The following is a 23,811-nucleotide window of genomic DNA, read 5'->3' as shown; positions in this document are numbered from 1 at the left end:
GATAATAGCACTATGTTCACTGACAGCAGTAAGAAGCAACAGCTGACAGTGGGGAAAGGGACAGGCCAACTACAGCAGACAATAGGGCTAAAGCAAAGCTACTCAGAGCTGTGCAGTGTGAGCAAACAGCTCCACACACCAGCACAGGGCCAGGGGACTCCATCTGCAAATGTAGTGAAGTGAGTGTTCATAACGACCACCAGTTTTCATTCACCTGGGATGAATACCTTATTTCCCGTGTGCGTGTCGAAGTTACTCTTCCGAATCTGAAGAGTTTAACTGCTGTCGGTCAGCACATTGTCATTTTTCTCGGCCTAGAAGAGCCTATGACCATGGCGGGTCATGCAACCTTTAAGCTTTAGCTTTGTGCTCACCACTGGTCACTGTTACATTGTAATACATTATTATAAGAACCTCTGTAACTCACTACAAAATTACCAAAGGGAACCCCATAACTTTCTCAAATCGATTGTTTAAATAGTTGGTTCCAAAATATCCTTACCTAATATTCCATGACACAAGAGCCGTAAATTAAAACCACTGACTTTAAAGACTGTGCCTGTTTTCTCTAAAATATTATGTACCTAATAGTGCTGTTGTGAAGATCAAATGAAATAATGTACGTAAAACACTAAGCACAATGTCTAGGGCAGTGTAAGACCTCAAAAGCAGTTGCTATTATTATTTTAGTACTGTGAATTTACGCCGGCCCAAATCCCTTATTTGGCAGGTGCAGAAAACTAAGCCTCAAGAGTAAGACCGACTTCCTAAGGTTCTGCTTGTACTGTTATTGTCTCGGATAAGCAGCTTAGCCGCACGGGCTGGAGGTCTGCGGCACTGGCAGGGTCCCGGGGCAAGCGCTGCAGGACTCCGGCTGCAGAGGGGTGGACGGGCGTGTTTGGACCGTGAGCTGTTGGAGGCTGGGCGACACCAAGGCCGGTGACAGCGAGAGCTACTGGAGTGCTCACAACATCCATCCCAAACGGAAGCCATTCGTGTGTCAATACAGCATGTTGTCAAGTAATCGGGTTGAGCTGAAATTCCAGCTGGGTCAACTTTAAAGCGGGACAAGCACTTTACTTAAGGGCTAAAGATAAAGAAACTACCTGGGTGCTACCTCAGGAAGGTGTAAGCAACCCACCCCTCAGCGCCTTTCGCGGAGGGGGGCTGCCATGCCTTTTCACATCTTCCGAGGAGGGCAGTTTCTCGCTGCTTACTAGCACGAACTCCCCGTCCCGCAAGGAGGGAGGGAGCAATGACCTCGCCCGTCCGCTGGGGCGGGCCGGCCGAGCTCCGACTTTCCCAGCAGCGCGCCAAGCCGCGGCGGGACTGCGGGAGACCCGCGCGCCGCCCACACGCCCCCGGGCCCGCATGCTCTAAGATGGCGGCCGCGGCCGCTCGCTCACGCCTCGCGGTCCGCACTCCTCGGAGTCGTGGCCTCAGAAGGCGGGAGCCGGCCAGGGCGCGGAAACCAAAAGGGCGAAGGCGGCTCGGGCCCTCCAGTGCGGCGCGAGCTCCGGAGCCCCGAGGAGCCTAGGCAGCTAGGCACCAGGAGGCGGATGCAACTAGCAACACCGCCTGCGCCTTAGAAACGAGGATTTGAAAAAAGGGAAAAAAGGGAAGGTGGGGGGGAGTAGCGACTGCACATCCGGGACCCTCCGCCCGCCCCGCCCCGGAAATGACGTTTAAGGCGGGGCGGGGAAGCGGTCTCTCTTCAAATTAGGCTCTACGTTCGTGTTGTCCGTCTCTCCAGAAAGTGTGTGGAACTGCACTCAACACTTTCCTCCTTCAGCTTATCCCTTAGGCTCTCGCGACTCTGGGGCTTTTTGGCACAAAGCTCGCTGTTGGATTTGGCAGGTCTCCATTCACAAAACGTACTTTCGCGCCACGCCCCTAAAGTCCCATTGCAGCCTCACCAGAGCATGGAGTAGTTAACCAACGAGAAGGCTCTGGGGTAACTCCAGGATCTGCCAGATCTCTGAGTATCCGGAGTCCTTCCACAGACGCTTCGCCACCTGTCCCACAGACCGGGACGTGGGGCTGTCAGTCTTGGGGCTGAGCCCGCCCCTTCCGGCGACTCGCCGGCCCGCCTCCTCCTCTCTTCCCTCCCCCACCCCTCCCCTTGCGAGTGTCTCCCTCTCCCTTTCGCTCTCTCTCTCCCTCTCTCTCTCTTTTGTGAGTTATAGCAACCGTTGCCTTGTGAATCAAGCGCCATAGTCACCGTAGTCCTGGCGACTGTTACCCATCAACAACAACTACTCCTCTCCTCCTCCTCCTCCTCTTCCTCCTCCTCCTCCCCACCACCACCATCTCCATCACCCACCAACAACACCACAATAATCCACAGCCAAGGTGAATATTCTTCGGTCTCTACATGTGTGTGGATGCGTGTGAACGCGTGTGTCCGTGCGTGTGTGTGTCCGTGTGTGCGAGCCGAGTGTGGCTGTGCGGGGTCTCACTCTTGACACCGGGGACTGTGCCGCTGCGGCGCCGCTGCCGAGGGGATCGGTCCCCCGGGCTTGTTTACAATGGACCGTGCGCGCCGCGGCTGGGTCGGGGGTGTGGGCGCCGCGCCGCCCGCCCGCCGGCCCCGGCCCTCCACGGCCGCGCTTCAGGGATGGAGTGGGAGCTCGGGGGGCTGCGAGGCGAGCGGGAGAGGGAGCCAGTTTTCCGCTGCGGACGGCGGAGCTCTCTCCTAGGTCTCGTCTAAGGAAGAGAGTCAGGTGAAGACAGAAGGAATTTCCTTTAATTTTCTTCTTTTCCAAAGCTGCTTGTTTCCTGCTTCTTTCAAAACCGAAATAGACAACAATGTGCAAGGGGGACACTAGAGCTGGTGTTTCGTTGTTGTTGTTGTTGTTCACTTTGTGGGGCCTTGTTAAGGGTTTTGTTATTTTTACCCTCGTACGAGGGTGAACTTTTTCCCACCGCCCATTCCCTTCATTTTTGCCCCTCTATGCCTTGTGCTAAATGGTCTGCTCTTCTTTTACCGTCATCAGCTGCACGGTTTTCTTTCTTTCTTCTTCTTTTTTCTTTTAAAACTGTGTTTTCTTTGTGCTGCAAACAGTCTTAATATCCATTCAACACTCTTCCCTTCTCCTCTTTCTTCTCCCCCCGCACCGCTGCACACATCGAAACCCGGGGCCTCTTCGCTGCACTGGGAAAGAGATTTTACAAAAAGTCTCTCCTCTCTCCTGGTGTGTGTGTGTGCTTGTGATTTAAACCGGATGCGGGGCATCTGTGGTACTTGGGCTAGTAGTTATTGACAGGGCTTTATCTTCCCTGTGGGGCTGGGAGGGGGAGAGCGAGGTTCCATTTCACTTTGATGGACCTCCTTCCCCACCGTGGAGTGGTAACAGTTTTCGTTGTGGTCGTAAGACTGTGTGTGGATAAACACCCAGGGAAAGGGTAGGAGGAAGCTCTGAGAGAACTCGGCTTACAATGTTGTTTGTGACAGTTATGGTACTTTAAAGAGGTTTCCTTTTTTCTTCCTCTTCATCTTCCGTGTTCGTTTTTCTTTGAGAGTTGAAATTGAAGTCAAGTTGTTCATAAAGAATGTATGAAGCTTCTCAACTTGAAACGTGTGTATATTTCACTTTCTTTATGGTTGTTAAGATCTAGGCATGTGTGTACTTAACATATTCTTTACTTATTTTTGGCTTTCTTTGGACAGTGACTTAAACCTGGTGAGGGGAGAGAACTTTCTCCTTTTGAAGTCTCTTTAAAAAAACCTATTCTTCTCTGTAGATTAGAGTACTTATCAGTCCTCAAATAGTAGGGCTCTTGGTTAGAGGTAACTGTTTTCTAGATCATTTTTCATTCTAATGTTTAATTAATAGATTATCAGTAAAAGTTTTGATAATGAATGTGTGCTAAAACAAATATACTATTATACTTGTACATATTGAAGTTTTCAATTTAGAATTTTAAAATGCTTATTTAAATAGTCTTTTTAACAGTAAACATATATTGATTTACCTGACAGAGCAGCCTGTGAATAATGTGACAGTATTAATTATTCTTGAGATTGTCAATGAGCAGGTTGAGTAATTGCAATGCTATTAAGGCTAATACTTTGTAAAATAAGAGTTGGGTTTAAAATTTTTTTTTCACTTCCAATTTATTTCCTTGTGATTGCTATTTTAAATGAGGATGGTACTTGGGTGTAAAGTCTTTCTCTCAGAGCACTCAAATTCCTTTATATTTTATTCAGCCTCCCCTCTGCAATCTGGGTTCCATTTAAATCACTAATACTAACTTGTATTTTTTTTTCTGTTCAGATGAGTGTCAAATGCCTGAACACTTTTGGATGGTGAAGCTCCTGGGTCCCATAAACTCTCTCTGAAGTTAATAGGAGTTTTGCTATCTTGAAACAGCGTCAGACCTTATGCCATTTACATAATAGGTTTTCAGCTGAGTAGATTATATGCTATAATGTTATGGTTTAGTATTTTTATTTGCAGTGTCCAAGAATTTTTTGAGGCATTTCATTTATTACAGTGATCTCAGGTTCAGTAATTTATACTTTCATAAGTTGATTTCAGAGCAGAAGTTAAATTGAAGTCTTTTCTATTTTTAAAAAAAGCACTATATGGTATAAAAGTTGCTGTTAGAGATGCTTTGGGCTCAAGTCTGTCAATATTATTCATATGGATTGAGAAAATAATAAGCAGAAATAGTAGAAAGTGATAAATTTTAAAGTGTAACACGAGGATAAATACTTAGCCCTTCATTTATTCTTTCTGTGATATTTATCCTAGAAGGGACTATATTGCATATGGGTATTCTCCTCTGTTCTCAGTTTTTAGACTAATAGAAATCTCTGAAAGTGAGTGACCACACTTTAACACTAAAAGTACTAAATAGGAGTCACTTGTAGTTTGCTTTTAGTAGCTGAATATCTATGATTCATTATATGTCATGATGCTTATCTGTCTTTTTAGATTGTTTGGCCAATGAATTGTATTGATCTGTATAGGCATCTTTTTGTATTACATTCACACGTATAATATAGTAAACTAAAGCGCATTCCTAAAGTGCATCATCTTATAATTTTTTCACTATATAGGGTACATATATCTAATTTTAAAAATACTTATTCTTCTAGTATTCATATAGTCTCGTACTCTGCTGAGGTGCTCAAAAGGTGTATAGTTCATGAGTTTCATATAATTAAACCCAAAACAAAAAATATGTTCACCCTAAACAAAGTTAACATGACATTTTTTACTATTAAAATTTAGCAATTAAAAATGAATGAATCATAAATCAAGATAGATTTAATGTATTGTTTAAATGATATGTGTTACTTTTTGGTAAATCATTTTATTATTCTTGAGAAAGTTGATTCTGTGTGTATGCTTTCCTTGAATTTCCAGCTAAAGAAATCAGTAAATAAGTAGAATATGGTTTTGGTTTTCAAATTTTATGAAGACTGTGTGTGTATTTGTGTGTGTGTTCGTTCAAAAGGGCGGATATATAGCATCAGATGTGTGGGAAGATGTAAAAAAAAAAAAACAACCCCAACTTTTCTGAACAGTCTAGTAGGAATGTTACTTTGTTCTTCGTATTATAGTGAGACTGTGTTAAAAGAAATGAGAATGCTAAAGAAGTAAACTTTTAAATTATGAGGAGTCTGTTAGTTTTTTTGTTTTTATGTTGAGCACTAGCCTACAAATCTACTTTGTTACCTTAAAAATAGTTTCCCTAGTGTAACCACTTACCATTAACTCTTTGTTATAAATTCCCACTGGCCATCAAAAACCAGATTTTAAATTCCTATCTGTTCACAGGTGCATAGTGTTCCCGTATTTTGGATTAAATAGATTTGACTAAATCAAGCTCGTTAGGGACAGATGGCTGCTTTAAACAGGTGTCACTTTCATTTCTAGTTCATTGTGTTGGAGACTTCCAGTGGTTCACAAAAGGACTGTCTAAAGCAGGTGGCATCCTTTGCTTTGTCCTTAGTAAAATATACTTTTGGAGTTAATTATTTTCCTAGGAAAAGTTGTTTTTTAAAGTAAAAGTTTTGATCTATTCAAAGTAAGATTTGTAATTTAACATAATTTTTATTTCTGAGTATTATTCTATTTTCAAGGTGTATGAGTTGCAGAGACTTTCACAAAACACTTAATAATCCTTAATAGTACTGATAAATTCCCTTTGATTCAGCAAAAGTACTAAGGGGCACTTTTCACAATTAGTCAAATTCATCTGAAGCAAGAAACGAAGGCAAGATTTGAATAAAGTAAAATTTGGTTAACATGACAAGTTAACTTTTGCCATCCCATACAGAAAGAATGTTTTTTGATAGCATTGTTTTAATTTGAATGATTGATATTGGAAACCAGTGTTGTTTCATTATTTTAAACATTTTCAAATTTAAACATTTTTCTCACCTACTGAATTGTTACTATATAGTTTTTAGTGCTTTTTTTAAATGAAAATTGTTTTTAAGCATTAATGTTTAAAAATATGTACTGGAGTAAATATAAGAGTAAGAACATGGACTTACAAGGTTCATTTTTACTCTGGTTCTATCCATGTGGGAATTTTATATATCTTATAACAGATGCACCAGAGGGTGCTGTGCTGTTTGCAACATGAGATTATTATCAATAAGAATGTGAACTGATTAGAATTTTTATTTAAAGAAAAATTTAATTATATGTGCATTCAATCACGTAATAGCCTTATTTCTATGTATTTTAAATTTAATATAGTGTCTTAATCGGCATTTTTATATCAAAGCCTGCCCTTTTATGTCCTAATGTATATTAACACAACATAAAACTGTATCAAGATTGATACCAAGATTGATATCTTTGACATAGTCTGAATGTCAGCATTAGTTCTATAGTCACGTACATCGATCATCTTCCTAGGCAGGTATTGCACTTCCATATGAAAATTTTAGTTTCATTTGAGAATCATACTGTTTTGGTAGTATGGCTTTGTACTCTGTAAATTTGGTATTACTGGCACATAGCAATGTATCGTATATTCTTTAACATGTTTATGTGAAATGAGTAGTTATATGCTTTTTACGGTATGATCTTTAAAAAAGCTACCTTAAAAGTACAAATGGCAATAATGTTTATCAGGCTAATTAAATCAACAATGATAATAATATTAAAAATTATAGGGAGAATGCAGTCCCCACTTCATGATGTTGAAGTAGCCTGGCTTGAATATGTAATTGGGCTTTATTATCTGAAAAGTTTTTATTATTTTTAAAGATTTTATTTATTTATTTTTGGAGAAAGGGGAGGGGAGGAAGAAAGACAGGGAGATAAACATGGATGTGAGAAACATGCCTCTCCCATGCCCCCAACTGGTGACCAAATCCATAACCCAGGCCTGTGCCGGGACCTGGGATCGCACTGGCGACCTTTTGCTTTGTGGGACAGTGCCCAACCCACTGAGTCACAATGGTCAGGGCTGAAAAGTTTTAGATTCCCTAAACTGGAAATGGTCTGTCTGAATATTTGTTCATTGAGAGGTTTTCTAGGAGAATAATTGAATCCAATCTCTTGGGGTTTGGTTGCATCATCAATTTTCCTTCCTCAGCAGTATGTACTGTAAAAGATACATAACTGAAACAGTGGTAGTCACTGTCTTCCTCAAGTAGCTTAGAAAATTATGGTTATATCATATAAACTTTTTTTCCTCTAGGTAATGGATTTATCTATACTGTATCCAACACTTAACTACAATCAGCAAAATGTGACATTTTTATGAAGTACCTTTATCAGGCATAGGATCCATTTTTTGTGGAGTGCCACAAAAAATCTGAAACATCCATAGAGAATAACATTATTCTTAAATACTAATCTTACTAAGATAAGTTAGGCATTTGTCTTTTAAAATGTGGTCCTACTGTTTACCATTAAGTTTATTCCACTAAGATTTTTAAAGTATATCATGATACTGTTTCAAACTTTTATATTTGAAGTTTTATATTTCATATCAAAATAAAAGATGTACTTAATGAAAACAAATCAGTTAAAACTGAAATACATTTAGAGGATCAAGCAGGTCTATGTTTTGTTCTTCAAATCAAGGGCAGAAGTATACTGGTTAAGAACACAGACTTTGGAGTTAGATTTCAGTTAATCTAATTAGCAGTGGGACCTTGGACAAGTTATTTATTTTCACCTGGCCTCAGTTTTCTCATCTGAAAAATAGGATCAGTCTTAACAGGGCTCTGTGAAGATAAAAGGGGATAAATCATGTAATGTGCTTTGCTCAATATTTGACACAGTATACACGCTCAGTACATATTGGGGCTTACTAGGGAACACTAGAAGATACCCATTCTAATCTTTCTGCCATTTAAGAATCCTTTCAGTATGTTCCTAATCATCTCCTTCCCAGGGGGCCCTAGGTTTTGAAAGGCTGTGCCCACTCATCTACACTCGTTAAATAGTTATCTCCCCTCCCTTTTTAAAAATAAAGACACAAAACTGTCAACCACAGGTTTGGATTACCATTTGATAACCAATGTTGTCATTTCACCGAATTAATAGGATACTAACCCAAAGTGATATTTTAGTTTTGCTCTGAAGCCTTATTATAATGGATTTCTTTTTCCTGATCCAGGGATTGTGGACCGGGAACTAATGGTGCAACATTTCATAAACTCTTCCACTTCCCATTGTCCACTTCATTGTCCATTGTGTATTTTCCTTTTCTCATCTGTTGTGCATGAATTCATTAGAAAACATATTGAGCCTTATCTATACGCTTTATACAAAACACAGTCATCAATATGAAACAATAACAATAAATAGTTGTATCAAGATGAGTTCTTCAAGAAATTATTCCATAATTTTATAATGCATTGCTTACAATTATTTTACTAAGGGTAGAAAAATGTGTGAAGTCACCACTTGTATACGTGTAGCAATAAATAATTTTGGAATAATTTGCCAACTTTGAGGTATAGTAACTTTGGAACATTATGCAGTAAAACATAATATGAAATTGTACAGGAAAATATCAACTTTGGCTCCATTTCTTTGGAATTTAAAGATGTTTAAAGAAACATTTTAGTTGACTGCTATATATAAAGTTGCTTTTTAGTAATTTACAGTATAGATTTTTCTTAGGCAATTTGATTAAGAAAGGATTTTTTTCTCATTTTAGAGTAATCTAAAATAGCCGTAATCTTTTTCAAACTGGAAATGTCATTTATATATGTCATTTATACAATTTCTTTGCTGAAGCATTGTATATTGTACAGGCTTTTCGTGTGTCTCTCTTGTCTTACCTGCTCCCATCATTCCCAGTCCTGTTAAGTGTTTAATGAATTATATGACTCCTTTTACATTATTTTATAGATAATTAGCCCTAACATATAAAGTAGGCAGACTGAGCTCAGTCATCTCCTCTGCTTCCTTTCTCCAATGAATTTGACACATATTTTTAAAGGAATTTTTGGAAAAAGGCTGGGAAATGTGACTTACATGGTGAAGTTATATGTCATTCTTACCATTTCAATCTATTATTTTTTTTTACAATTTCTACACATCTGACTTCCCCCTTCAACAAATAACATAATATTGAACCGCTGATGATATAGCTTCATGATTTTGCTTCAGAACGTTCCCTCCACAGTCCTGGCAATGGTCTGGACTCTAGGTTAAATCTCTAGTCTGGTCCAAGAATACTGTGTTTGCACAATCACATATGCCTGCTTATTGCTGACTCTGAACTCCTGGACTCCTCTTTCTCACTAGTTTTAATAGAAGCTGTAATACCCAGTCAGTACTGTTTGCCTTTGCTTTACAGTGCTTGGTCAAGACTATCAGAGGTTCCTGGTGCTTCCTATTTAAGCAAAAATTGGTAAGGGCTAATAGCTGAATCCAGGAAAACTAAGTGTGAGGCAGCTGGCCTGCAAATAAAAGTACTGTGAGCTGGTGAGCGGAAACATATATTGAAAAGTTACATGGAAGGAGAGGGAGTGATTAGGCTAAGAAATAAAGGTCTTTAAAAGTACCAGCCAAAGGAGGGTGGAGGTTCTGTTCTGGTACTCTGTCGCTAAAATCTTAGGCTAAACCCTCTAGCTCTCAGTTTCTCCATCTGTAAAAGGAAACAGTATGGCTATGTCATGTCTAAAGCCCTTTTTAGCCCTAATAGCCTATGATTCCGAAGGGAAACATGCCCATAACATGGAGTCAGGAATTGGTGTTTCTGGATGGCTGGGGTTGGGGGGAAGTGGAAGGGAGGAAATGGAGATAACTGTTCTTGAACAACAATAAAAAAGAGGGAAAAAACAAAGGAATTGGTGTTTCCTTTGCAGATGGACTCAAAGGCTAACATTTTGCTTGCCTATTGTTTCTTCTGATAAGAACACCACCCGGAGCCTAGGTCTAGCATAATGGCCATACCTCTGACAGCCTCATAAGGTCCCTCCATTTCAGCGGCCTCTATGGGAGCTGAGGCTAAATGCTCTGATTTCTTCACCCACTTAGGAATTAGCTGAGTCTGACAGCTTGAGCTCCTGACCAGCCAGCTCCTCGGTGTCTGTGTGCCAGACAAGTGTCTGACAGTTGGGGCTCCTGCCTGTTGCTCACCAATGAGATATTTAAAACAGGATACAATTTCTCAAATATGTGGACAGGCAGTTTGACATGGAAGGGGAGGGATTTGCTTGCTTTACCTCAGAAGCAATAAAAATTAATTTAGGTTTCTGCTTATTTTTTTCAACATTTCTTCCTCAGTTATTAAAACCTTGACTTTTTCTTCCCTTTGTGCTATTCAGGTGGTTTTGGAAGATCTAAAGTCCTATCAAGCAATCTGGGCAAGTTCATAGGGCCTTGGAGTACTTTGAGACCTGCTCTGGGAAGCATTGCCGTCATCCAAACTAATATTCTTTTATGTTTTTCATTGGTAATACTTACCGCTTTTCCTTTTTTTCTGATTATTATTTATAGTTGATAAACATTCTTTTTATTCAGGTTTGATAGAAAAATTGTCTCTTGGTCAAGAATTGTATATTTTCATAAAATTTTGCATTAATGTTAATTTAAAACATAGGCTTACCAAGATTTTAGAGCATTGCAGACTATGAACAAAAGCATTTTTGCATTAGTTCAAGATGTCTTATGTTCTTTTTCACCAATCTAATAAGGAGTGTATGAAAGTTAAATGGATTGTAATTATTGCTGCTTTTAAAATTATTTTTGAATAATTATTGATTAAACATATTCAAGAGTCTGAACTACTTTCAGATTTGAATGCTCGATAGCATTAGTTTATTTCAGTACAATCACTAGCATCCTTAAATATGTATCTGGCTCTCTTCAGTGTCAATCAGCATATTTTATCTTAATGTTCAAACCTATTTTAGAAATGCTTCCCTTCTTTTGGTTAAGTTCTTTCTGTCATGCCTTAGTTGGGGTTGGGGGGTGAGGGAGGTTCCTGGAGAGAGACAGGAAGAAGCAGATACATTTAGAAATCATATCCTGTTTCCATTGTTAAATACTGGTGCATTGTATATTCTACCCAGTTTGTTTTTTTGAACAACATTTTGGTGGGGGTGGGGTTTCAGGTGGGAACTGGAGGTGTGGGGAAGGGGGAGACTGAAGTGACTAAGGTGATCAGTTTTTTTCCACATCTCTACTTTCCTGAGGGAGTATTGTGCCTAGTACATACACCTTTGTGAGGATAGGCTTCTTAATTACTTTATATTTGTGATCCTTTTCTCCTAAGTCTGTATGTCTGTCCCTTAGTACATTAGTGCATGTGCAATAATACCCTTCTAAAGAGTCTGTATTGTGGTTCAGTCGTGACCAGCTTTAGAAAGGTAGCAATAGAAGAAAGGAGTACTGAGAAAACTAGTTTGGGTGCCAGGGAGCAGAAATAATGCCTTAAATCCACCTGTCTGCATTTTGCTTTGGGTAGATTGTTTTGTGGGTATACAAGTGTGTGTATGTGTGTGTACACACACACACAAATGTATTTTTTTCAAAAGAATCTACATTTTCCCCCTACTCCTGTTTAGGCTGACATTTTAAAGAACCGAAGAGTATATAATCTGTCATATTAGGCTTTCACTGATTGGCATCTGATTATATCTGATGACAGTTGTGGAGATAAGTTTTAATGCAGTGTAGGCGTAAGGGTCATTAATAAAAAAACATATGGAAAGATACTGTATTAGTGATCTGAAAATCACCTTTACCAATTTAAATTTATAGTATGTATTTTGATGAAAATGAAAACAACATGAAATATTAATATACAGACAGTAGATGAAGTCATATTCTTTATTTTACAATGTGATTATATTGTATACTTTAAAGGACATTTTGAAACACTTTGTTTAAAAAGTCACTTTATATTTTGGGGGTTTGTATTAAGAAAAATGGAATTTGGCTTAGATATTGTGTTTTGTGTGTTTGTGTGTGTGTAGACCTTTAGAAAATCATTTTAATATACATTGTGCGTGGTGCTTAGGATCTATTCATACCATTGTTGCTTACTGTTTTTGTATTGTACATATCGTGTAATAGTTTTAGAAACTGTTCAATTCTTTGAATGATCTTTGTATGACTTGCGGAACAATTTTTAATAGTGCCTCACATTGTATCATAATTTTTAGAGACTAGTTTTAGTTGATATAGGCCATGAATACTGATGTTGAATTATTTCATAAAAACAAAATATGATTCTTTTTTATTATTATAGATTAAAATATCGTGTTGCTGGATCAGCATTTGATCTGTTCTTTTATTTTTAGAAGTCTGTCAAGTTTTGAAATTTAAAGCCTTTTAAGTAATGTTGAATGAGTAGAGCTGTATAATAAAGTGGATTATGTTTCAGCAGAGGTTTGAGAACCATATGGCTTGGACATGGGGTGGGATTTTATTTTTGAAATTGGAAGGCAGTATTTTAGTGGTTTGATTGGGTTAGACTTTATCATTTATTGATGTTACAGAAATGCAAGTGACCACAGTCTGAAGATGTGGATGGAAGTAATTTTTGAGAGGTAGTCATTGTAGTGATCCTGATATTTCATTTACCTCCAGTCCTACTGCCCTTGGTAAACTATAAAGTAAAAGCTTCTTTCTTGGGTAATGTAAGCCTCTCTCTTGTATTGTGATTTTGTTAATTTACATTGCAGTCTGGAAATTCCCAAATCTTACAGCACAGTCTTGTGTGGGGCATTATGTGTGAGCTTTGGAAGTTCCAGTTTGCCTATTGGTTTACAAGCCTGGGAAAAGAAATGATGCCAGTAGGTTTCACCATACCCAGAACAATGCCTAACTTAATCTGCAGGAATGGGGTAAGAATGAGGGTAAATCTGGGCAGGATCATATAATTAAGAAAACTAGGGTATAAGAAATGATTAAATACAATTTAGAGAAAAAGGTCATTTTAGGGGCTCTAGGTTTTATAAGAAACCCATATTCAGTTTGCCATATTCAGCATATGTAGTAAATTACCACTGCTACTGTTAATAATATTATTTCTAATATTTGATTCAAAAACATTCTAGCAGAGGCCTAAGAGATAATTGGATATATTAGTTTATAAGCTTGTAGTATGACATTGTTGTCCTTTAGCTTTTACTTTTGAATGAGGATTAAAAGATTTATATTAATGTGTATTTAGTGCCAGTACTATTTTAGTTAATTTAGAAATCCTGAAATGGCTCAGATTTCTATTGAATTTTAAGGAGCATTTTGAAAAAAATGAGAGGATTGCGGTATTAGATACAGCTTTCATATTCCAGCTATGTGGACATTATTTTTAAGGTTTCAAACTGTAGAAGACTACAGAAATGACAGATGATACTTGGGAATCAATAGATAAGAAAGAGGGGTAGGAGGAGGTATTGAAGATGTAGTTAGATGAAATTTGTGGATAATTTTGAAATAAAGATAAAAATAAGATAAGATAGATAAGTGAAAGTATGAATGGTGAACTAATTTGTTGGAAGAAGTCTTTTTTTTTTTTTGCCTTACTCTGATTTTTAACTAATTAGGGGAAGGTGAGGAACAGATTGTACTTAAATTTCTTTATGGGCACCATTTTTTTATATTTGTGGGAAATACAATAAACCTCTGAGACCTTTGACTGTTATAGGGTTTCATTATTATTTACTGTTGTGTATAGAAAAGTATTAAATTGAGATGTTATATCAGAGTTTTCTTGTAATTATTTTCTTACAAAATTATGTAATATTAGTATACAAAGTGTACATAATTAATAAATTCACTTGAGATATCTGATTAGCTTATCTGATATCTAAAGCAGTTTACATTTGGGAAGCCAATGCATAAGTGCATAACTGTGTATCATAATTGTATATAGTCTTAAACTGTCTTATTTTGGAGCTTACTAATTTACACTGAAGTGAAGAGAACAGTATAGTGAATCCCCATGTGTGTGCTCATCACAAAGATTTAACAATTAGTACCTTCTATCCTTAAGTATATATAATTTGAAATATTTGTTTATTGAAATAAACTTGAATCCTTTATCTTGTGTTGTTCTCAAAAAAGTTTAATCTAATTTTAAATGTGGACTTGAAACAATGCTTGTATTATTTTTAAGACAAGATATTTTAGTTTTGATTGATCATGTTGTTTCCCCTCAGCACAGCATTTATGTAAATCAGAAAGTTTGTTCTCAGTTGTTGGTAGTTTTTTGTTTAGTAATTGTAGGCTTTTCTACTTGAAATCTGACCTGTCATTAACAAAGGGTGTAGGCATAAGGTTTGAACCACACAGGAAAACAATGGTCTTGAGATCCACCTCTCGGAGTTGAAGTGGTGCTAATCTTTTGTACATCATTCTTTTAATTTGCTTCTGTGTAGATTTGGATGAACTGTTAAGAGCCATTTTGTGAGTTGGTAAGGGAAGAGAACAAATTATCTTCTGGAATATTCCCTTCAAAGTTTGCTATTTAGTTACTGGGATGTAGTAGAAGAATATATAGGAAGAGACATCCACTGGTAAGAGCCAATGTAGTGATAACTTAAAACATCATTAAAAGCAGTGTGATATTTTTTGATTCACCAATTTCAGGGAATGAAGAGGTTTTTTGAGGTTTTTAGCTTGTTTTTATTTGAAGTTAGGCAGATGTGAAAGAAGCTTATTTTCCAAATGCTGGAATCTATAGGAAAAAAATCCATTCATGTTGGAAATTATTCTGTAATGAGCTCACTAAAATGTATAACAAGTAATGACTAAGGTCACTTTAATAAACACAAAATGTAGACCCAGATCTCTTTCTTTAAAAGCTGATGTTTCCCTGTTTGACTCTAATTAAATGATTTAGGCAGGAAGAAGTAAGTACATGACATTAAATAAGACCTACATTTTTCCGTAATGTAACTTTAATTGTTAAACTTGTTTCTGATCCAAAAGGTTCTGTAGAAATGTATATGACTTAAAATATTTTGGGAGTCTTTTTAAATATTTCTACTACAGGCTAACTAGCCAGACAGAATAGTAAAGTAATATAAAATAACCAAAGTGATGCACTAATTAAATGATCTTATTCTATTACTAAACTGCAAGTTCTTTTCTCAAAGGGTTATATTTACTTTCTGCCACAGAACATCTAAGTTAACTTAAGTGATCCTGTATATTACATTCTCATATATTTAAACTTTCCAAAAGTAGATAGAAGGTGTAATGTATACAAAAGAACACCAGTATAAAGCTTAATCAGCCAAACAATGCTTGAACAAAATATAAATGTAACCCTGAAAAGCAAAAGGTCATATAATAATACATGTTAATTTCAGTAATATTCTTAGATGATTTTATTATGAATGTTTAAAAGTTTTATTATTGATTTAATATAATACCAATGTAAATGTTGTTTCTAATAATTTTTTTCTGTGCTGTATATACCTATACAGAGTTGAAGTATTACTTGGCTTTTCATTATTTTATATTCAAGATATTTTATGTATCAATTAAAGCAGTGATTTTCAGTCTTTTCCATCTCATGGCACACGTAAACTAATTATTAAATTCTGCGGCACACCAAAAATTCATATTTTTTGCTGATCTGATTTAAAAAATAGATATGCACACCAGACAGCCATTGTTGTGTGTGTTCTTGTCATTTCATTACTTCATTTGACAATCTAAGGGAAGAGAGGTCAGTATACCTAACTAAACAGTCAGATATTACATGTTTTAAAAATTCTTGTGGCACACCTTTTGAAAATTGCTGAATTCAAGCAATAGTGATTTTATTCTAGTGTTTAAAAGTCTTCTTTTTAAAAAATTTAACTTACAGGCCATTTCCAATATGAAAATTATAATATCGGTCTACTTATTTTATATTGGAGTAACTCCCTAACAGCAAATAACTTAATGTTTTGATTTGGAAGGACACCATGTAAAGAAAAGCTTTATCTAAGAATTGATGTGTATTTTAGAACCTGACCTGTATGCATAGCAGCTAACTCTTAGGTCTGGAGCTGAAACTGCAGACCGTTAGGATGAGGTCAGGGGCTCAACTTCAGCCTTTCTCCCTGTTTCTACTTAACTATTCTACTGTCACATTCTTTTGCTCATTCACTATGTCTAGTTCTGCACAGCCAACCAAAAGGGACTGCCAAGCCTGGGTGCTAGAGAGTAAAGAAGTGAAAAAGTCTGTCATTAGAGTTATACGTGCTTCCAAATGGCAAAAATATATAGGATTCCAGTACAGACATAATTAGAATCGTTATCTTTTAGAATCAGAATTTTTAAGTTGGAAAAGACTTTGGAAGTTATCTAGTTCAACCCACCACTCTGCCCCCACTTATTTTAAGGGCAAGAAAATGGAGGTTAAGTGACCCGGACAGTGACATTACACTTATCAGAGCTGGGGCTCTTGGACCCCAGACTTCTCACTTCTCTACTGGTTTTCTCCTGTTATATCATAGCTAGTGCAAAAACTTGTCTTAGTGGCAGACAACCCAAATGTGCTACCTTTGCTACTCAGAACACTTTATTTCATCTGCAAATTTGTACTCATATGTTTTCTAGAAAAAGTAAATTAAAGTTTTGTAGTTCTGCATTCTGAATAAATATTTTTTTATCTCCAACTGTAATTTTGGTATACAGATCATTATTTAATTGCGTTATTTTAGAATGACAAATAAAATTTTAAATATTTTCCCATATCATCAGTAGACTGTATAATTAGGGGAAATACCGTATTTGCTAGATTTTTTAAAAAAGAAAAACATGTTTTTGTTACTATCATTTGTATTTTGCCCTGCTAGGTGTTAGTGATATATGTAATAATCAATGTACTGGCATAAATAATTCTCAGACCTGGTATGCACCTCTACTTTTTTGATGAGGGTAAGGGTGATTCTAACCAGTCTACCTAAAGATTGTTGTAAACTATTGAATTATTAATTTAAAAAATTGAAACATTTGTCCCCGTAGGTCATTCTCTTGTGGAACAAAGGTAAAATACTGGCAGCTGATATCTGTGGTGCAAGCTGAGACTTGCCCAGTTGGGCTTTAAAGGTGTTGCAGCACTCTTAAGTAAGTGAGAACCAACAGAGTGAGGACCTGAAAGGATTGCCCTTTATTCCATAGCAACCAGAAGCAATACCAGCAGTCATGCTGTTTTATGGCTGCTTATTTTCTTAATCTGAATTTTTGGAAGGATATGTTGTTTACTAAATAATAGTAAGAATTGGTGGCAGGAATAAGAAATCACCAAGATTTTATTTTGTGTGTGTGGGGGCTTATGTTAGAACTGGAAGTAAATCTGTGAGGTCAGGCTTGGAAATAGTTTTGGTATCCTGTTTTGTGATAAAAAATGCACAATTTGAGCACTAACCCTGTTGATTATCTGAAACAGTCCCTCTAAGGGAGACCAAGAACTAAAATTTCTAGTGGTAACCTGATGCTCTTACCATCTTCATTTGTGCTACCAAATCTGAAGGGATGCATTTATATAAAATAGAAGTAGGTTTCCTATAGGAGAAAACCATTTGTCATTTGTTCTTAACAAGGTAAATCCCCATGGACAAACCTTTCTTGTAAAACTGTTCCCTTTGGATTTATCTTTGCCTTCAATATAAAAGAAGATATGATAAACAAAAGAATGATGAAATATTAGTTAGTTCTTGCATTTTTACCTAGAAGTTTCCATTCTTAATTTTTATGATATTTTTAACTTTAATGCTGCTGTTTACCTGAATTAAGAGAGACTTAGAATATAATGCATTAAATTTATTTTTCTTTCTGTTAAGAAAAGGATTGTTTTGGGGAGGGATAGGGCAGAATGTAAATCACTTACTTTTAGGTGTAACTATACTCCTGATCTGCCAACATATCTATTGGTCCGTAAAACAGCATGGAAAATACAAATATTAAGACTGTAATTCAGTTGAAAATGGAGTGCTACATACTTGGAAGTTTTAAACTGAGATTTGAATACAGAGATTTAGTTACCAGAGTAACTAAATACTGGACTGCTGTATTTGTTGGATATAAAGAGGAAGAATCTAAAACATGGAATATATTTTAATATGTTATGAATTTTATAAACTGGATAAATTTTTACTTAAACTATTTCTAAATATGGATTAATGGAATCTTCTAAAAACAAGGCACTTTGGATGTTTTTAAATAGCCCAAAATTTTGTTTCTCTGAGTGAAAGTTTTTCAGGATTCCTCATTGCCTATTCATCAGAATCATTTAAGAAATATTTACACAGTGCTACATAACTACCTTTGTGCTGTGCTTCGGGAAGCTTACGGTCTACATTTTCAAATTTATGTTTCACCACTTTGCTCTAACTTTTTTTTTTTGGTCAGCCTGATTTATGGTTATGTAGTTGGTTAAGAGCAGTGATTTTCAACTTTTCAAGGCACATACAAATTAATTATTAAAATTCCGCAACACACCAAAATATACTTTTTGCCACTGTGACAAAAAAATAGGTATAATTTTGATTCACGCACACTGGATGACTGTTGATGTGTTAGCTGTTGTGTTGGCTGTTGTCGTTTTTTAATTTGACAATCTAAGGAAAAAGAGGTCAGTGTCTCTGACCAAACTATCAGGTATTGCATGTCTTAAAAATTCTTGTGGCACACCAGTTAAAAATCTCTGGTTAAGAGCAATAACTTTGGAATGAGCAGTTCTGGGTTTGAATTCTACCTCTGCTACTGATCAGTAGTTTAACCTTAGGCAGATTACTTAAACTCTGTGAAATGGGGTAACTAAAATCAACCTTGAAAGATTGTTTCAAAGATTATGAAGGGGGACCCAAAAACCCCAAGAATACAGGTTTATAGAGGGAGAGCAGGATGATAACTTCGGGAAGGGGAGGTGAGAGGATGGAGGGATTGAGCAAAAAGGATAAAGGACTCCCGGACATGGTCAACAGTGTAATGATTGCTGGGGGAGAGTGGTATAAGGGGAGTAAATGGTAATGGAAAAAAATACAATAAAGATTTTTTAAAATTGTGTATTTATTCTTACACGTTTAAATGTCAGTCACCTTCAAAGTACTCTCCATTTGATGCAATACACCTATGAAGACATTTTTTCCACTGCTCAAAACAATTTTTGAATTTGGTGATTTTGATGCCTTTTAGCTTCTGCTGTTTTTTTGTTTCACTTCTTCAACACCAGCAAAACCTTTTTCCCTTTGAGGACTTATCTCATCCAGAAAAACAAAAAAAAAGTCTCTTGGGGTAAGATTGGGTGAATAGGGAGTGTGCAGCATGGGGGTCATGCTGTTTTTGGTCGAAAACTGCTGAACACTCAGCGTGGTGTGAGCAGGTGCACGGTGAATCATCCATCATGAAATGGGCAAACACATTGAAAGAGTCTTCAAAAAAATTCACTGAAGCTGAACACAGCATCTGACAACAATGCTGGCTGGTACACTACACGGATACAGATGGGTTCCTAGAATACTTGCCTAGTGGGGGAAGGCTGTACTACAAGGGGCCCGCCCTCCAGAAGATAATTCCAGTTTTTTGGGGGGAATCCCCTTGTACATCGGGTGACATAGGGAAATAGTACTGTGTGTGACACGTAAAAGCTCAGTAATGACAATTACTATTACTACCCTATGGTCACTTGAATTCTGCTTTGTTTTTTTTCTCTACAACTTGGTTCTCATTCCTTTATTCTACTTAGAATGTCTCCCACACTTGAATTCATCTTTCCTAGAGTTAGAGTGTTCCTAACTTGGATAAGTTTACTTCTAATGAAATTTTTATCCTGTTACGGATTGAAAATTGTGATTTAGAGTTTTGTTTGTAAATGATTAAAAAAATTTTTTGTAAGCTTCCTGAGAGCTGACAACTACACAGTAGGTTTTTTAACTCAGCACAAAAGCCAGGTCCTTTCCTAGTAGAAGCAGTCAATGAATAATTAAGCCTCACATTGCTTATCTGTATCTCTAACCAAATTATAGAAAACACATTTAACCATTTTATAGTTTTGTCTAGCTCTGATTTTATAATGATCTTTAAAGCAATGCAGTTCTATTAGTCCAAATGGGTTTATTACTTCCTACTTCTTAAAATGGATTTAATGGCATGAATTCATGAATTTTGGATTTCTTTAAATATGTCACCTACTAGACAGATTTGGGCTAACTTTCATCAGTGTCTCACTTCTGTTTATCTTTTCAAGGGACTTTGTTATCTAATTTTGTATGTATATATGAATTCCCTATATACGTGTGTGTGTGTGTATATATGTGTGAAATTCTGTTTTTACCTAGGATTTTCTTCCTGTCAAGACTTTTAGGTAGTTTCAGAAGTTGGGAACTGCCTTTTAAGGATCCATTATCTTTCTGTTTTCTGGTTGTGGCAGGGTGTGGGAATCCTAATGCTGCTTAATAGGGGAGTGCCATGGGGGGTATTGTGAAAACTGTGCTTTTGGGGGGGCTTTTTTGACTACCCCAAACCTTTTGGGTTTCACCTTTTGCCACCTAACTTCACTCCCCTGTTGGGATGTCAAAAGTGCAGAATCAGGACTTGAGTTCCAAGCTTACACCAAGGCAACTGGTGGTATCACAATGGAATCATTAGAGTAGTCAGATTGTGGTTGCATTTGTGATGCCCATTGAGGGTTGCACTGTGGAAAGGTAGGGTTATCTGCTTTGATGTCTACTACTGAAACTTCCTGCTGAAAAAAACTTTAAAAACGGATCTGTCATTCATAAATCCGTCCAGCTCTATTTTTAATCTGTATTTTTCCTCTGTATCATCTCTTGAAGTGATGAGTTTGGTGAATTTACTACTAGTTGTGAAGTCATCTTAACCTTTTCCTAGACTCAGGGGTTCCCTTCAATCCCTAGAATCAGTTTAGGTGTACAAAGCTCATTTTCACTTTTTATATCCATCCATCCATTTATTGAGTGACTATTGGCACATATAATATTGGCCAAGCAGTGAAATTTTCTGGAGAATACAACAGAACTTACCATATCTCTGCCCTTGAGAAGCATACATTCAAGCAATTGAGGATGACAGAGAGAGAAGGTATATTACTATTATAACAGGTGGCTATAAATGATTTGGAGAAAAAATAAAGGGGACTAGAAAGGGTATGTGATGAGGGTAGAGGAGCTTGCAATCTTAAGATCATTAGGAAGATTTTGCTGAGAAGGTGACTTTTGAACAAAGCCTGACAGATGTAAGTTTTATATATTTCTTCGAATGTGACTTTGTATCTCTATAATATCCACTATGCCTTGGTTGATTCCTGCCTGCCTTCTGTACTGGAGTCCTAATTGTTTATACCTGCCCTCATAGTAGTTTTCTTTGTTGCCTTCTATCCTTTTTGTAGGCTTTCCCTGAATGTACTGCTTTTTCACTTTATATTGTTTTGAGGTATAGTGATGAAAACTATGGTTTTCTGTAAGGAAACAAGCAGATTAAGAGACTCTTTCAAAACTATTAACTTTTTTGAGGTGGTAGTGGAAGTTAAATTTTTCAGTCCACTGTACTTGCTTCCTAGTTGGAATTTGTGCTGAAACATCTGTACTTATCACTAAAATATATCCTAAGAAAGGTTGGAAAGTATTGATACATTAAATATTCAAAGGAAATAGTGACAACAGTAACAAAGTAATAGGCAAATTGAAACCAGAATTGGCTGACTGCTAGTTTGGTTGGTTATGCCCTCCGTGTGCTTATGTGGCTAATTTAAACTAGAGAAAGTATCTGTATATGATGGATTCTATCATCAGAATGCTCTTCAGTGTCTTAGGAAATGTGAAATTATGTAGAATGTCATTGTTTATATAGCATAGCTGTCTATCATTATGTAGTCATCTTTAATCATGGATTTATGAATCAAATTTAAAATTTTGTGTATGCAAAAAACAAATGGGAGGTTATTTAGTAAAAGTTACTAATGGAGGCAAATTGTCTTGAATTCTGTTATTTTGACAAATAGATTGTCAAGCTGATATTTTTAGAGTGAGATTTTCAGTGTACTAATGTCAAAATCATATTTTCTAATTTCAGTTCAGTGTCAAATATTAAGCATATGTGACTGTCATCCATTTTGAAATGTACAGTTTGACAGCATTTGAGGCTATTGTACGGTATTGGAATACTTCAGAAATGGTACAAATATATAATGTAATGTGTGTGCTTTTAATATATTTAAGTTATGGAGGTAGAAACTGCTGTGGAACCTTAAACAAACATACAAAAACTACCTTTCTCTGTTTGAATTTATGTAATTATGTTTACAGTATTTAGTTCTATTCCTGGTTTTCATCCTTAAAGGCTGGTTAAGTGATTATACTTGCAAATATGCTCAGGCATTTGTGTCTTAAGTGAGTCAGATGTGTCCACATTTTAGCAACCTCTAGGCTAGAGTTTATTGAACATGAGTAACTGGTATTTCTACCACTTAAAAATATAAATAAATTAAAAATTACAAGCATTAGTATCACCACTTGTTTTTAATGCCACCACATTTATGAAAAAATATTTGAGCTATAAAAGTCTTTGGAGAGCAAGTCTACTCTCATTTTTCCCTAACTTTTTTTATTGAGAAAAATTCAAACACAAAAATAGAACACTGTGATGAAGTAATGAAATGGATTCCCATGTGTCTATCACTCTGCTTTAATAGTTACCGGCTAGTGGTTAACTTTGTTTCAGCTGTATCCCTTAACTCTCCACCCACTCCATTATGACTCCCATTACTTTTTACCTGTGGGAAGTGACGAACAGCTGAGTCAGGCCGAGCACTTACGTGACACCGTTGCTCTGCTCTGCCGGGTTGTGTCTTCTCCTTTGTGGAAGGGGGGATGGGTAAAAAAAGTCCTTAAAAGAATAAAGGTTGGTTTCCAGAAAAGTATCATATGAGATTTGAATAGTGAACTGTAATAATTCTAGTCACAGATTTTGAGTTGGAATTAAATATAGTCTTCTAAATTAAGTACAGATTCCACAAAGACAGTTTGTTAAGTGCTCTGAGAAAGTAACATTTATTTCTGTATTAATATGATTTATTTCTTTTATGTTTTCTAAAGGTTTTCTATGTATTTCCTTTCATAAAAATGTGAGATATATATCTTTGAGGTTTTTGGCATTTATAATGTGATACAACGGAAATCGTCCCTTGGGTTTGTAGAAAATATTTGAAGATGCCTTTTTCAGTATTCTCAGTTATGCATTTCAAAAATCAGTTCATCCAAAACCTTTTTCAAGTTTTTAAATGTATTAAAGTAATTAGTAGTACTTAAAAAGTGAATGTGGGTTTCAAGAAGTTTTTTTTTTGACTTTTTAATATATTTATTGATTATGCTATTACAGTTGTCCCATTCCCCCCCCACTCCACTCCATC

General features: G+C 36.5%; 1 protein-coding gene across 12 annotated transcripts in view; it reads left to right on the top strand.

Annotated features, from left to right (window-relative positions):
- Positions 1-2,103: 2,103 nt before the first annotated feature.
- RFX3 (regulatory factor X3) overlaps positions 2,104-23,811 on the top strand; it is a 274,106-nt gene continuing 252,398 nt past the window's right edge. For 8 of the 12 annotated variants that reach the window (XM_045191054.2, XM_045191047.2, XM_053924220.1 and 5 more), the window contains exon 1: positions 2,122-2,352. Coding sequence is in view for 2 of the 12 variants with exons in the window: in XM_053924216.1 (XP_053780191.1) it covers positions 10,878-10,890 (13 nt within the window). In the remaining 10 variants the exon portion in view is untranslated. Of the gene's footprint in view, positions 2,353-2,448; positions 2,724-10,762; positions 10,891-23,811 lie in introns of those variants that run through there. The other 4 variants (XM_053924216.1, XM_045191049.3, XM_024555052.4 and 1 more) reach the window with 4 other exon arrangements.

This window comes from Desmodus rotundus, chromosome 1, assembly GCF_022682495.2.
Source record: "Desmodus rotundus isolate HL8 chromosome 1, HLdesRot8A.1, whole genome shotgun sequence".
NCBI lineage: Eukaryota > Metazoa > Chordata > Mammalia > Chiroptera > Phyllostomidae > Desmodus > Desmodus rotundus.
This window is presented reverse-complemented; position numbering and strand designations above follow the sequence as displayed.